The sequence below is a fragment of the Sinocyclocheilus grahami genome, unplaced genomic scaffold, assembly GCF_001515645.1.
Source record: "Sinocyclocheilus grahami isolate Dianchi unplaced genomic scaffold, SAMN03320097.WGS_v1.1 scaffold145.1, whole genome shotgun sequence".
Classification (NCBI taxonomy): domain Eukaryota; kingdom Metazoa; phylum Chordata; class Actinopteri; order Cypriniformes; family Cyprinidae; genus Sinocyclocheilus; species Sinocyclocheilus grahami.
The window spans coordinates 757,624-773,706 of NW_015505324.1; the positions used below are offsets into that span (position 1 = coordinate 757,624).

Below are 16,083 nucleotides of genomic sequence, written 5' to 3' on the forward strand. Positions count from 1 at the left end.
CTCCGCAGGGCTCTGTTGACACAGCAAGCATGGGAGAGCACATCGTGAGCATAGTGTTCCATATAACAGCTTTGTAAGTAAAGGAAGCTGGGCTTAAAGGCCATACTCTGTGGAATTTCAGGATCAAGGGAGAGCTTGTGTTTGCACTGAGACAGAATGCACTCTGACAAGACATGCAGAATGAAGCTGTATATGCAGAAATGTAGGACGTACATTGAATTAGTCACTTTCTTATTGAGCTGTGAGATAAAGTAACCCAAGCCAGGTGTTATGAAGGACTCTGATAACCAACAATGGACAGTGAATGTCATTGGTGGGCTTTTTAATTGACAGCTCAAACTACAAATCAGTACAGCTTTAGCGTCATCTGTAAGTAGTTCCGCTAGAAAGAAAAAGAAGTGCGTCTGGACATTTAGTGCAGAGCTAAGTGAGTGTTCTCCACAAAGTTTATTTCCGGTTTGTGTGTGCAGCAAAAAGTAAGTTTAAATGATTCCATCTTTATTGTTAAGACATATGTATATTGTTGCTTCTGGGTGAAGTTAGTCACGGACTGAAGATATTAACGGCAATACTATATGCTTGTGTACCACGATCGCGATGGCGCTAATGACATTATGGCTGCGAGTTTGAGTCCCGCTCGGAGCAAGGCTGTACATAATGTTGATTATTGCGATTATATAGTGACTATAGTTAATCTTAGAAATACTTCAATGCCTTGCAACTGCTTAATATGGTTGTAAATGTTTATTGTTATTATAATTATTTTGTGTACTGTTATTTACTATTCTTGTATGTACACTTTTCAGAACCACATATATACTTGCATCTACAGTGGAGAATAAATATGTTTCAGTTTAAATTGAAACAAAAATTCAAATGAAAACTAAAAATATATATATAAAAAAAAAATCTAAAAGCTAATTCAAAATAATCATAACACCTATAATAGTATATAAATAATACAAAAAAAACTCAGAGTAATTATTCTGTCCACAATGATACCGAAAACACTGTGTAGCATGGAAAAATTTAAATATATAGTAAGTGGAGCAGGATTTGAATAAATGACAATATACTGTGGACAGGACTGTCCAGTGGGACAAGACAGAAACCAAAGTCACTGACAAAATGACTTGCAACAGGTTAGGACAAAGCTTAGATTTAAAGGTTGCTTCATTGCATTGTGTCGGGTTAGGACAAGCTGCTTAACTGGAAACATAGGACACACTACAATATACATGCACACCCATTCAGGATTTTGCCCTTACCTTTAGCAGTAGCTCTGTAACCTCATAGTGTCCATATGAGCAGGCGTTGTGTAGAGGAACAAGACCACTGGGGGAAAAAAAATAAATTAAAAAAATAATTTACGGTCAAAATGTGATTTTCCTTTAAAGGTCCCATGACATGCTGCTTTTTGGATGCTTTTATATAGGCCTAAGTGGTCCCTAGTACTGTATCTGAAGTCTCTTTCCCGAAACTCAGCCTTGGTACAGAATTTCAGCCACTACGAGCCAGTCCCACAATGAGCTTTCCTTAGGATGTGCCATTTCTGTGACTGTAGCTTTAAATGCTAATGAGGAGGAGAGAGGCGGGGCAACTGCCATGCTTCGCTCGTTTGCAAGCCATGATGTCTCTCGAGGGAAAAAAAATATTGCGCTCGCCTCGCATGGTAGTAGCTCATTTTCTCATGGGCGGACCAAATTCTCTGGGCGGGCAAAGCAGAGAAAGGGGAGGTAACCTTTCCCCGTATGACGACATAAAGGGAAGATTCCAGATTGGGCCATCTGAGCTTTCATTTTCTCAAAGGCGAAGAAGGATACCCAGGGCTCGGTTTACACCTATCGCCATTTCTAGCCACTGGGCAGGCTAGGGGAACTCACATTAATGTTAAAAAACCTCATAATGAAATTTTCATGCCATGGGACCTTTAAGTATTATATGGACAATGGAAGGCTAATGAACAAAAGCTTTTACCAGAGTGAAAACAACTTGAATTAGCTCATAGAGACCATATTTATTTCAATGTAAAAAAAACAAAAAACAAACAGGAAAGTAAGGAAAAAAAGAGACTTAAGCAGACCTACCCTTTATCTTTAGCGTGAACATCAGCGCCATGTTGCAGGAGAAGCTGAACTATTCGGACTCTGTTGTATCCGGCTGCCAGGTGCAATGGAGTAGACTACAAGAAAGAAAAGAAGAAACACCGTTGTGAACAAAACTGTAAGATATACACTATTGCTCAATTTTTTACTTTTATACAGGAACATTACATTTTAAACATATTCAACCAGAAAGCAGTTATTTTATATTGTAATAATATTTCACAATATTACTGTTTTACTATAAATATGATCAAATAAATGCAGCCTTGGTGACCACAAACAAATTCTATAATTCTCATAAGAACATTCACAATATTGTACTGATCTCAAACTTTTGAGCGGTTATATACACAGATCCAACAAAGCCATGGCAAAGCACCCCTCTGTAAAGCAGTGCCAAGAACCTTTTTCTTTTTTATGTCTCCTTTAGAAAGAACAAGGCTCGTGACTGAATTTTGCCTTAAAGAAGTCACACTTCATTGCAGCTTTGTGGCTTGTAAACCCGCCTGACACTCCAACCCTGTGCAAGTCTTACCGTTTTACTGAGAATGATCCAGAGTTTAAGAATTGACATACATAATAATTAAGGTATTCAACATCATATCGCAGCACACGGCGGGGTATAACAACAGTTCCCTCAGCACAACGTCATCGTTTCAAAAACTCATATCACCTGTATTCTGATGACTGTTTGAGGATCGCATATGTTACGAGTGCTAATTAAAGACAGCGGTTGATATTTGTTTCAAGCCAACAAAAATGAAACGAGAAGAGAATTTAAAATTAAATTAAAAGGAAGTCTGATGACACAAATATTAAACAGTTCAAATGAGCAGTTAATCACATTCTTAACTTACAGACATCAAGTAATTCATGCATTCTGCATTCAATAACAAAACGCCAACAAAAAGAAAATCGACAAGCCAATCGAAAACAATCAAACAAAATGAGGATCAGGTGGCACAAAGAAAATCAGATTCGCATAAAGTTCTCCAATGAAATGCGACAAGGCACACGGTCATAAACCATCGCAGCAATGTATTGATGTGAGCAAAGTGCAATGCGCAAACTCCATGTGTTCCCGCACAGTCTCCTGCGATAAGTATGGATCATTCACTATACAGCTGAAAATCCACAAAACAATGAAAAATCAATCTAGATGAAATTGGAAAACTTTAAATTGTGTCTTTCAATTGCAAAATAATGATAACAATATGCAGTGACAAGCTTTCCTAGGCATGCACACCAGGGGTGTTGGACGCTATAAAAGACAAGAAACCAACCGAATGAAAGTGTGAGTGGTGGGTTGGAAAGCTGTAGTGGTACAGGAGGTATTTTTAAGCTCACTTATCAAGCAGGTGGTACACTACACATCCTCTTTAGGGAAGAGTTTTCACACCAGGTTTTACTCTCATATCCCCTTCACCCCAATCCACTGCATTCACAAAGCTGCAGTGTGTGAACAAAGAACCAAAGTGGGCACATTGTGACAAAAGAAAAAATAATGTACAAAAAAAAAAAAAAAAAAAAAAAAAAAAAAAAATCGAAAAGAGATTAAAATGAGTGCAAAAAAAATAAAAATAAAAAAACTTACCAGCATTTTTTGCGATGTCGACTGATAGACAATGTCGCCAGAATGAGGAATAAAACAAAAGAGAACAAAAATAAAAACAAATAGTGACAAAATGATAGCATTATGTAATTCTGGCACACCCTGCAACAATTCCTTGTCTTTTGTCCTCTACCTTTACCTGGGACATTGGTACAAGGCTCAATGTTCAAAGCGCAGCACCGCTTTGTGATGGAGACTGAAATTACATGATTTCAACACAAAGACGATATGCGAACATAGCAAGCAGTCCATCATTCTTTTTACTCTCCAGGGAGTTTGGGCTGACTTGACAGAAGAGTTGGTACTGATTCAGTGGCACTAAACCAAAACTCATTTCAGACAGCTGTGACAGAGAGATCGCACATGTGCTGCTGGTTTACATGATTCACCCAGAGGCAGAACACTGTGGTCTGTTGACGTGTGTTAAGATTGTCTACTGAATTTGTATTATCAGTACAAAAAACAAAAGGCTTTGTTCACTGGAACAAAGCAGGAGGAAAAAAAATTTGTTTTCATTAAAAAATGTAAATAAAAAATCGAAAAGAGATTAAAATGAGTGCAAAAAAAATAAAAATAAAAAACTTACCAGCATTTTTTGCGATGTCGACTGATAGACAATGTCGCCAGAATGAGGAATAAAACAAAAGAGAACAAAAATAAAAACAAATAGTGACAAAATGATAGCATTATGTAATTCTGGCACACCCTGCAACAATTCCTTGTCTTTTGTCCTCTACCTTTACCTGGGACATTGGTACAAGGCTCAATGTTCAAAGCGCAGCACCGCTTTGTGATGGAGACTGAAATTACATGATTTCAACACAAAGACGATATGCGAACATAGCAAGCAGTCCATCATTCTTTTTACTCTCCAGGGAGTTTGGGCTGACTTGACAGAAGAGTTGGTACTGATTCAGTGGCACTAAACCAAAACTCATTTCAGACAGCTGTGACAGAGAGATCGCACATGTGCTGCTGGTTTACATGATTCACCCAGAGGCAGAACACTGTGGTCTGTTGACGTGTGTTAAGATTGTCTACTGAATTTGTATTATCAGTACAAAAAACAAAAGGCTTTGTTCACTGGAACAAAGCAGGAGGAAAAAAAATTTGTTTTCATTAAAAAATGTAAATATAAATCAAACTTTTTGTCTCCAACTTTGTTAATATTAATGCTAGCTGGTGCTTCTATTCCTAGTAGATGACCATTAAAAATGGCATGCTTACCATCTGTTAACCAAAGCAACACTTCTGTAAACTAAGCCATTTTAAGCTGCAATGAATAAGTGTATTTCCCTAATAACTTACATTTAAATTTGACTCATTTTAAATAATGATAAACATGAACACTCACCAATTTTTTTTTCTCTAACCATAAAGTCTTCTTCAAATCGGGATTACTTGCTGAATCAATCTAAACAAAACCCAGTTTGTACTCTACGAAATATTATATTCTCAATCTCATTTGGCACCACAGATCTATTATAGTATCAAGGTCATCCTCAGACTAAAATGAATTAATCTGACATTATATCAACATTTTAACTACTTCCCAAAGAGCATTACATTTAACAGTGACAGTAAATATAAGATGACCCAAAACTGACCCTTGGTGAACACCTAGTTATTTTACCTTGTGGAAAATATTCATTTAAGGATTTTCTGAGCAACCTAAATCTTGCATATGTAACGTGTCAGGAGGCTGGATCACCATGGCGACACAGTCATACAGTAGCCATGGCTACATTCAATCACTTTGGCCCCTCCTGCCAATCTGTCAGTCCTACCCAAAGCAAACAGGACTAACAGGAAAGACACATCCTGCAGATCCACGTTCTCTTGTTCTCTCTGCAAAATGAAAAGTAAAAGACAAAATATAACGGCAGCTTAACCGTAGGCTATTAAATCTGCTTCTTGCACAGTTCTTCCATCAATTTCTTTAAGAGCCCGACACACCAGCAGAATTGCCGTCTCACTCGAGAGCTGTTCCTATTGAATCATTTAAGATGAATGTGTTGCCTAAAGATGTACAGCTGGAAATATTACCCCCTACATAATCCAGATCGCAACATCCTGACACTGTTTAAAATGGGTGGAATGCTAAAATGAGCTTTTGCTTTGTTTCAGGGGAATAGAATTCGCAAATAATGAAACTGAGTATCCTCAGTGCATTTGGCTCTGTCACATAACATATTTCTGGTGCTGGCAGAAACAGCAGACAGGTGAACTAGAGCGAAGATCTGTGCCGATTCAGATGGCTTCTAACAGAAAGCGACAGTAAAGCTACGTGGCAGGGTTGACCTTTAGCCAACAGACCCTGAAGCGTGAGAGTGAGACGGACAGTGCAAGTCATTCAAATGGGTTATTCTGTCCATTCAAGCATGGGCTGCCAATAAGACAAATCATTGTACACTGAAGCTGACCTTGTCTGCAACAACACTGAGCCACTCAAATGTTTTTTTTTTTGCAATTTTTTTAAAGATGAAAAAATATATTAAAATACTTTCTTTTATTCCATTTACATTAGGGATGCACCGAAATGAAAATTCTTGGCCGAAGCCAAAACCGAACAAAATTAAACACTGGGCCGAAGGCCGAATAAGTTTTTTTCCCCATGTATTTTGCCAAAAAAACATTTCACCATTACAGGAATTAAAAAGCCAAAATGAGCTTTTTACTGTTTTGTCTTGCTTTTCAAAGAAAACAAATATATTACAAAACAACAATTTAAAAATATTTAACACTGAACATTTTTTACATTCTAGCAGACACTATACCAACAATTAAGTTAGTAAAATAATTTTTTTGGCCATTTTGAATCAGGCATGGATTTGTTTGTTTTTTTACTGTACAATTAAAAGCAGCCTTGCTGAGAAGAGACTTCTTTTAAAACATTAGAAAATATTACAGATCCTAATTTGAACAGTGTGTGTGAATGTTATAATAAATGTATTAAAACAGAGCTGTTGGAATTAGTGCTCTGCGTTTAACCCATCCAAAGTGCACACACACACAGCAGTGAACACACACACACCGTGAACACACACCCGGGCAGCCATTTTTATGCTGCGGCGCCCGGGGAGCAGTTGGGGGTTCGGTGCCTTGCTCAAGGGCACCTCAGTCGTGGTATTGAAGGTGGAAGAGTGCGCTGTACATTCACTCCCCCCACCTACAATCCCTGCCTGTACGAGACTCGAACTCGCAACCTTTGGGTTACGAGTCCGACTCTCTAACCATTAGGCCACGACTTTCCCTTAACATAAGAAAATTACCAAAGTAGGTTTTTGGTCATTAATGCTGAAGGTTTTGAATGACTAATAATGCATGACTCCACATATAGCCTAATAAATGTACAAACTTTGACATTTCTATTGTCAAATAAAAAAAGGTTTACACAAAAATATATTTATACAATATAAAATCATTTTCAACACTATTAATAATAAGAAATTATTCTTTGGCACCAAATCAGCATAGAATGATTTCTGAAGGATCATGTGAAAGCTGAAAAATCAGCTTTGCCATCACAGGAATAAATTAAATTTTAAAATAGATTAAAACATAAAACAGTTATTTTAAATTGTGATACTGTTTTTACTGTATTTTTACTGAAATAATTGCAGCCTTGGTAAGAGACTTTAATCTCAATCGACATTACACATCCTGAAATATAATTTAGGAGTATTAATTTGACACAATTTTTAGTGCCTAGACAAAAACAAAAACTAGTGCTGGGCGGTATGACCAAAAAATTTTATCACGGTATTTTCCAAAATTATACCGGTTTCACGGTACATGACAATATTTTTTTTTCATGCATGACCGGGTGTTAACCATATTTTCTACTGATTGAGAGAGGAAATACTGCAGTATATTGACTTAGAATGCCCTGTTTTACTGTCATGATGAGTGAATATTGTCAAAAAATACCACACTAAATAGTGACTAAACACGACCCCTTTTAATGTTAACCAGGAGTCACTCTCATTTATAATCGTGGCATCGTCTGATAAAATCAACATGCATCTACACTAAAGAGTGGCTTTGCGGTTGTTTTGGCTATATTACTTTTTTGTCTCATGCAGCGCACTGCCTGCGTCCGAGTAACAAACTAACAAAAACAACAAACAAAAAAGTGCATGTGATATTAACAGAAGAACTACGCTCATATTTATAATTCCAAACAATCAGTAAGCGACAGGTGCTAGGAAACGCTGTTTTGTACTCATTTATTGACAAGTCGGCTGCGGTGCGGCCAACTGAATGCGCTGCTTCTCTGCCGCTCACTGCACAGAACAGACGCCGAGAGAGGTGACACTTCTCCAGTAAAGTTAGACCTCGCGTTCGCGGGACAGCACTGGCAAAATCTTCCAACTGAACCATAGCTAAGGATTATCCAAAAAAGTTGCTATGTTTGTCAGTATGAATATTCTATGGAAAAAAGCCGCTAAAAGGGTCTGAAAGTTGCTAAATCTAGTGCTAAAGTCGCGCTCGTGTGTGTGTGTGAGACACGGGAGCTGATGGCAGGGGGAGGTGGATATTTGTGGTGGTCAATGTGGATATTGTGGATGAGTTCTTCTGTCATCACGTTCTATTAGTTCTACAGCTTCAGTTCGAAACTTTCACACTTAGTAACACATACAGCGGTTCCCTCACTACAGTGCAACAGTGATAAGGGACCCCTTTCAAACAGTGTCGCGTTCTGAACGTTGTTAAAGCGACATACACCGGTATTGCGGTATTTTAAAAATTCATATCATAACAAAAATAAACACCGGTATTCGGTATGAACCGGTATACCACCCAGCACTAACTAAAACTCCTTGTTTTTCCTCAGAGTAGAAATATCCCTTTGTCCATGTCTTTCCCTTGTCTTGCCTGGAGGAATGGTGACCTGTAACCATGTTAACGGTGAGTGCTTCTCTCCAGCTGTTGCCATGACTGCAGTACATGCTATAACTAGCGTGAAATCTGTGCGGATGGAGCCTTTGAAAACAATGTCTAAGTAACCCTTTAGTGCGCCTCCGTTGCAGATTTACACATAAGAGTGTACAGAAGAGGGTCTCTTTCGTCCCTCACTGCTCATCACCAGTCCAATATTGGTATCATGCTGTGGGGGTGTTTTTCAGCTGCAGGGACAGGACGACTGGTTGCAATCGAGGGAAAGATGAATGCGGCCAAGTACAGGGATATCCTGGACGAAAACCTTCTCCAGAGTGCTATTTGCATACACTGCATAATAGCCTATGAATAATTTCTAGTTATGATTATGTACACTACCTTTGTCTGAGATCAGTAAGATTAGTTAATTATTAATTTTTTTCAGCAACGGCACAATAAATTGATCAAAAGTGATGGTAAAGACATTTATAATGTTGTAAACAAAATTCTATTTCAAATAAATGCCATCCTTTTGAACCTTTTATTCATCAAAAAAATTCTGAAAGTATTACGATTTCACAAAATATTATGCAGAACGGCAATATTATCAACAATCAAAATAATTATTTCTTGAGCATCAAATGAGCATTTTAAAATAATTTCTAAAAGATCATGTAATACCAAAGTCTGAAATAATGGCTGTTGAAAAATCAGCTTTACCATCACAGGTATAAATTATATTTTAAAATATATTAAAATAGAAAACAGTTATCTTAAATAATAATATTTCGAAATATGAATGTTTTTAACATTTTTATCCAATAAATGCAGCCTGGGTGAGAAAAAGAGACTTCTTTCAAAATAATAATAGTCTTAAATTGTTTCAGCAAAATCAGATCGGCAAACATTGTTTTGCCCCAAATTTGCTGTACATGTAATCACCTTTACTGGCATAAACAAGATTGCATTATTTCATAAAATTGCATTCTAAAATGGTGTACAAAAATGAAAATGTTCAAACTTTCATTTAATGCACTTTACTTTTTTATTGGGATTTAATTATGAGCTGGTGTTTGATATTTATAATTTCACTTGTTTCTCATTAGCTATGTTTCCATCACCCTGTTTTAATGCGCATTTTGAAGTATCACATGAGAAACGAGTGATGGAAACACCAAATTTAGAAAATAAATTCATTTAATTGGCAAAAAAGTTTTTACGCTCGCTTGAGGTGGTTTTTGACTTGTGCGAAAAAGGGTTGATGCGAATAATGGGAGATGGAAATGCATTTTGCAAATAAATTCCTCCAAGCGCATCAAAAAAGTAATGTGACTTTGCGCTATGGGACGGCAAAACCTGACTAACCAGCGGACTGCTCTCATTCCATAGCATCTGAAATGTTGTTTTGGTCATTTGGAAATGCACAAGCAAAGTCTGTCGTCAAAGTATTTCTGTATAACTGCCTCCCAGAACGGTCTACCACAACTGCGTTCCCAAACAGCTGACATTCCCCTTCGAAAGCAAGACCACATTTATTGTGTTTCGTCTGCTCACTAAAAGCGCAAGTAATTTATTATATTTGAGAATTATTATATTCAGGTGGCTTCTCTTACTTTTCTTAGTGATATTTAGTGCCAGTTTATCAGGAAGTGACGATTTCTCGACGAGTTCTCTCTGACTCGTTGGATGGAAACAGAGCTTGTTCGCAAATGTTTTATGCGATATTCCAATATTGCACATAAGTTAAATTTGCAACTTTGGATGGAAACCCGGCTATTGTGCTGGGAATCTCCTACCTCTGTGCTTTTGTAAAAACATCCAAACAACCACAGAGCTAGAGAGCTGTCTTGAGGAACCCTGGATCCAGAGCGCAGAGACTTGGTGCAAAGCAAATCTGTCTGTGCTAATTCCTTCGCACAGCATTCTCCTCCAGTACACATAATCTTTAAGCTAAAGCATGCAATAATGTTAAGGCAACTGTTATCACACCATATAAACAGCTTTGTTTCATAATCCCACCCAGAGTAATGATAAGACGAACAATGACTTCCAATGTGTGACATGGATGAGAATGTCTTCATCATACCTTCCTAAAGCTACTTATTGTGCTGTTTAGCTAAAAGACATCAAAAGCTACAAGACATCCGGTTATAAAATATGGCTTGTTAAGCTTGTTAATGACAACGAAAAAAGGAAAATCCTGTCATCATTTATCAATGTCATTCCAAACCTTTATGACTTGCTTTCTTTTGTGGAACATAAAAGAAAATATTTTGAAGAACTTACACTAAGTTAGTGGTGTCCAAAATAACACTGGTTTCCAATGACTTTCCAGAAAGAAAAAAAAATTCCTTGCAAAGAAAAAAGGTTTGAAACAACATGAGGGTGAGTAAATTTTATTTATTTATTTTTTCTTGTGAACTATCCATTTATTCCCAGTTACTCTAAAAGAAAATGGTGTGGAATTGTATGGGTCACTTGGGGAAAGAAAATCAGATAAATACAAAATAACAGCACATCTAAGGAAGGAAACAAGCTTACTGCACAAGTTTAGTCTCATGGTTAAAAGTTCAGACGGGTTAAATGGAACCGACTAGTGTATATTCAACATACAATAGAGCCCAGCTCAAAACTAATTTGAGAAAAAGCAGCAGCGAAAAAGAGTAAACGTGGAAAGAAAATGAAAAAGTCAATTGTTCACCATGGAACAACTGTGACATGATTGATGGGATCTGCGGTAGGCGAACGGTAAGTGATTGTTTTTCCCTGAGCCCCTGTAGAAGGCATCTTGATAACGTGCTCCAGTGTGCTGTGTTAATAACGTCCTGCACTTCAGAGAGCTCCATCATTTTCAAACCCGGACCGTGGAAAATCTCACACTCTGGAGTACGCTTCCTATTCTCTCTCACACACACACACACATGGCTTTTATGGCGTTCAGAGACATTGTCTAAAGCTAGCACGGCACTGATAAATTCTTTTCCACTTCAAGAAAAAGAGTGAGGGCAAGTCATTCATCTCTGTTTTGATTTTTTACGCTGAATTCAGGTCAGAGGAGACCACAAGCAAGTTAAAGAATGCAAGCAGGTGATGAAGCTAATCAAGACCATTTTTCCAACTCACATCACATATATACAAGAGGTGTGGAACCGAGGTGTGGAACCGAACACAACTGGCCATAAAGCTCAGCTAGAGAGTCTGGATTTTGAGCCACTTCGATTTGTGTTTTTTATGAACACAAAGCAAGGCATGAACAGCTAACTAGTGATTCAAGCAAATGTACTGTATAAAGTGTGAGAACATGAACTCCACCAAATATCCTGCCTACTATCAGAGTCCATGTAGCTTTGTCACCTGATAGTTCGTCCTGCACTTCAGAGAGCTCCATCATTTTCAAACCCGGACCGTGGAAAATCTCACACTCTGGAGTACGCTTCCTATTCTCTCTCACACACACACATGGCTTTTATGGCGTTCAGAGACATTGTCTAAAGCTAGCACGGCACTGATAAATTCTTTTCCACTTCAAGAAAAAGAGTGAGGGCAAGTCATTCATCTCTGTTTTGATTTTTTACGCTGAATTCTCAGAGGTCAGAGGAGACCACAAGCAAGTTAAAGAATGCAAGCAGGTGATGAAGCTAATCAAGACCATTTTTCCAACTCACATCACATATATACAAGAGGTGTGGAACCGAGGTGTGGAACCGAACACAACTGGCCATAAAGCTCAGCTAGAGAGTCTGGATTTTGAGCCACTTCGATTTGTGTTTTTTATGAACACAAAGCAAGGCATGAACAGCTAACTAGTGATTCAAGCAAATGTACTGTATAAAGTGTGAGAACATGAACTCCACCAAATATCCTGCCTACTATCAGAGTCCATGTAGCTTTGTCACCTGATAGTTTTGCTTAAAGGGATAGGTCACCCAAAAATTTAAGTAATGTCATTCCAAATATGTTTGACTTTCTTCTGGGGAATATAAAAGAGGATATTCCAAATAATGTCTTAGTGATTTAGTTTGTGTGTGTGAGTTTTGGACCCCGTTGACTTTGTACGGACAAAAACTACTTAAATTCTGTGTTTCCAATGATGATGTGATTTTCCTTTTTGGGTGAAGTATTCCTTTAAATCAACCCAAATTTGGTTAATATGGTATGTTATATATCAGTGGTCACCAACGTGGTGCCCGTGGGCACCTGGTAGCCCGCATGGAGTCTCTGAGTCGCCCGCCAAGCACGTTCTATAAATAGCCTAAATTAGCGCCGTGCCATTATATCATATTGAGATTATGATAAAATTTATGTTAATAATGATGATAAGCTGTGGAAATTTTGACTCAAAATGGATTAATCTAACATCCTAGCACACAACAGAAATAAATGTTACAGCAACCAGTCATTGCATGTCACTAATAAGTCTGCATGTTCTGTGCGTCTCTGAATGCGTGGAGTAGTTTAGTTTCATCTGATACACAAACTCAAACATATGTGACTCGCGGTGTTTTCAGCATCTGCGTCTCAATATGAGGACATGAACACATGCACTTCATCTTCAGAGCTGCTCTGAGAGTCACTTCACCAGCTTTATGAAGTTTCATTTGAGAAAAAATACCGCCAAATACACGCTGAAACTAACTGAAAGACCGTCAAAATAAAAGTCCAGTTTAACGTGAAATTATGACTGAATATATTACTACTGTATACTACAATGCAATTCTCAAAGTAATAATAATATTATTATTATTTTTAAGGAACATAATACAACCAAGTTATTTTTTATTATTATCAATTTATACAGTTCTGTTGTGCAGCATCATGTCTGATAAAATAAAAAATAAAAAAATGCAATGTTTTGTTGTAAATTGAGTTTCATTTGATTACATTTTAAAATATTGATTAAACTGTTAAAGTTTTATGGTCCCACTTTATATTAAATGTCCCTAATACACGTGTACTTACATAGTAACTACATGTGTACATAGTATGTAACCACAGTGTAAGTACACATTGGTACATAGTATCTAGAGCTGTAATATTTCTGTAACAACCCACTGAACGGTTTGCGTAAGTACAAATGTGTAACAGGACATATATAACTACATTTTGTAACAACAATATGTATAAGAGTAATTGGAACAATTTGATCCAGGGGGTGGAGATGGGTAGGTTTAGGGATATGTAAAGTGGGAGGAGTTGGATCTCAAGTTGGTGGAGTTGGTGCACCACTGTAATACCAGTGTACTTACATGGTAACTCTTCAGGAACTGTCCACTTAATATAAAGTGTAACGCATTCTTTACCAAAAAGTCCTGTTACACATTTGTACTTTCATTACCAAAAAGTGTTGTTACCAATGTCCTGTTACACATTTGTACTTACACATACCATTCAGTGGGTTGTTACATATGTGTAGTTACACAAACATTACAGCTGTAGATACTATGTACCAATGTGTACTTACACTGTGGTTACATACTATGTACACATCTAGTTACTAAGTACGTACACCGGTATTAGGGCCAGTTAATATAAAGTGGGACCAGTTTTATTAATTAATTTCCCTAGACACCATTTTTATGATAAATCTGTACTGAATCATAAAACACGGAATCCATAAGAAATCAAATGCTACATGCAAATCACAGCTACAAATACACAGCTTTTAGAGGTACTCACGTTGATTACGAAAACATACTGATAAACAACAACGTGTGAAAGCAGACCAGCAAGAGGGACAATCAGATTCAGATTGTCTTGAGAAAATGTATCAAGTGTGAAAGCCACGTTTAACATCGACTATGAACTAATAGTATGTGGGAAATTCAGCAAAAGTGCTACCTCCTAGAATCTACATTTGAACAAATTAGAGCAAAAATTCACTTCAAAATGTCCCACAGGGTTGTGATTTTTCAATTTTATTTGAGCAGTCATTCTGCTAACTGTGCGTGAATGTTCTCACATTTTGATGAAGAGCCTGTCCACTCATAGTGCCCTTGCCATGAAAAAGTGCCACCGCAAAGAGGGCTTTTTCAGCAAAGATGGAGCTCAGCTTTTAGTGCAGCCTTAAACGTATCATGATGAGCAGTGTCTCTGTCTTCACTGACAACCTCTTCTCCAGACAGGAGACTAATGACTCCGCTTTTTCCATCGTTCAGACAGCTACAACTATGGCGAAGCACTCCTTTCTTTCACACATTGACACTCCCTCTCTGTCTCCCCGGGCCAAACTACTGTCGCCCTAAGTGACTTAACCCTCTTCACAGCCCAGTAAATGAGCCCTTTAAAGGAGCCACAAGGCACCAGCCATCTCTGCACCCTCAAGTCACCCTGGATGGTAGATAGCATCGCAAACTTCTGGAGGTGATAAGGAGATTATATGTGTCCCTAAAGGGGGATGAGGTGTGCTTCCATGCCTGTCCCACCACCAGCCCCCTCAGGAGAAAGCCCACACTGTCCCTGTTACTGGTGTGACTTCTAATGGATGCAAATGATGCCTTTGGTTGTGGAGAGCAGCTGCTCCATGGGGATCGGACCTCTTCATCAGTGCCCCTGGTCAAAGCGTGGTGTCTGATCTTGATGGGGAGTTGTTCTGAGAGGTTCAGGACTAACGATGAGAGTCTCCGATTGGGATGGACAAATCAGCAGGGCTCACACTGTCTCCAGGTTTCAATAGGCCAAGTGTTTAATCGCACATCTAGTTATCCGTCAGCTACTGACTCCTGCACCTGCTGTCCGCAATCTCAGGGAGTTTTTCTTCAGCATGCAAGACTCATTCGCGAAAAACTGTGCATCAGACTGTTTTGTATGATGCAAAGTAACAAACAAAATCGTTTTGCAACATTTAGAAATGAATTGAGAATGCCTTTTGAATTCCAATTCAGTTAATGAATGTGAATTGCTGTAGCAAATAAGATGTAGAACTGCAATTCGATCTGAATGCAAGAAAGTTTTCAAATGACTAATTTTTAACTAGAATCAGAGTTTTTCTGGACAATCTTTGAATTTTTCAAAGCTTTGAAAAAAAAAGAAACAAAAAAAGATAAGTATAGAAAGAAAAAAGAAAAATATAGAAAGAAAAACATGATAGAATGAACAACAATAGAACATTTTTATTGATTGATAGATAAAATGAAAAAACGATAGAACAATAGATAGATAAATGATTGATAGATAGCACAAAACTGGTCTCTATAAGTGTCTATAGTAAGAACAGTGGCCACTGTTTCCATACTCAAGATTTTTATTCGCAGGACAGCCACTTTTCATCCTTTGAATCGCCACGGCTCTGCAGGGCATTGAATCCTCACAGGTTGTAGCAAATTGCAATATGAGAGCGCCAACAACGTGCCTGGTGCCTCACATGCAGGAAAGAGAGAGGCAGGCAGAGGCCCAACCTGAATACAAAGCAGTTCAGGAGGGTACATTTAACACGTTAATGCTTCGCTGAGCAGGAGCTCCTCCAGGGTCACAGCTGCCATGAAATGC

At 37.9% G+C, this 16,083-nt stretch overlaps 1 protein-coding gene across 4 annotated transcripts in view; it reads right to left on the minus strand.

Moving 5' to 3' along the window:
* The window catches only part of LOC107591704 (tankyrase-1-like), a 113,902-nt gene that overhangs the window by 35,036 nt on the left and 62,783 nt on the right, over window positions 1–16,083 (minus strand). For 3 of the 4 annotated variants that reach the window (XM_016280931.1, XM_016280933.1, XM_016280934.1), the window contains 3 exons: window positions 4,304–4,324; window positions 2,088–2,182; window positions 1,269–1,335 (listed from right to left, as the gene is read on the minus strand). In XM_016280931.1, the coding sequence (XP_016136417.1) occupies window positions 1,269–1,335; window positions 2,088–2,182; window positions 4,304–4,324 (183 nt within the window). The remainder of the gene's footprint in view (window positions 1–1,268; window positions 1,336–2,087; window positions 2,183–4,303; window positions 4,325–16,083) is intronic. The other variant, XM_016280932.1, reaches the window with a different exon arrangement.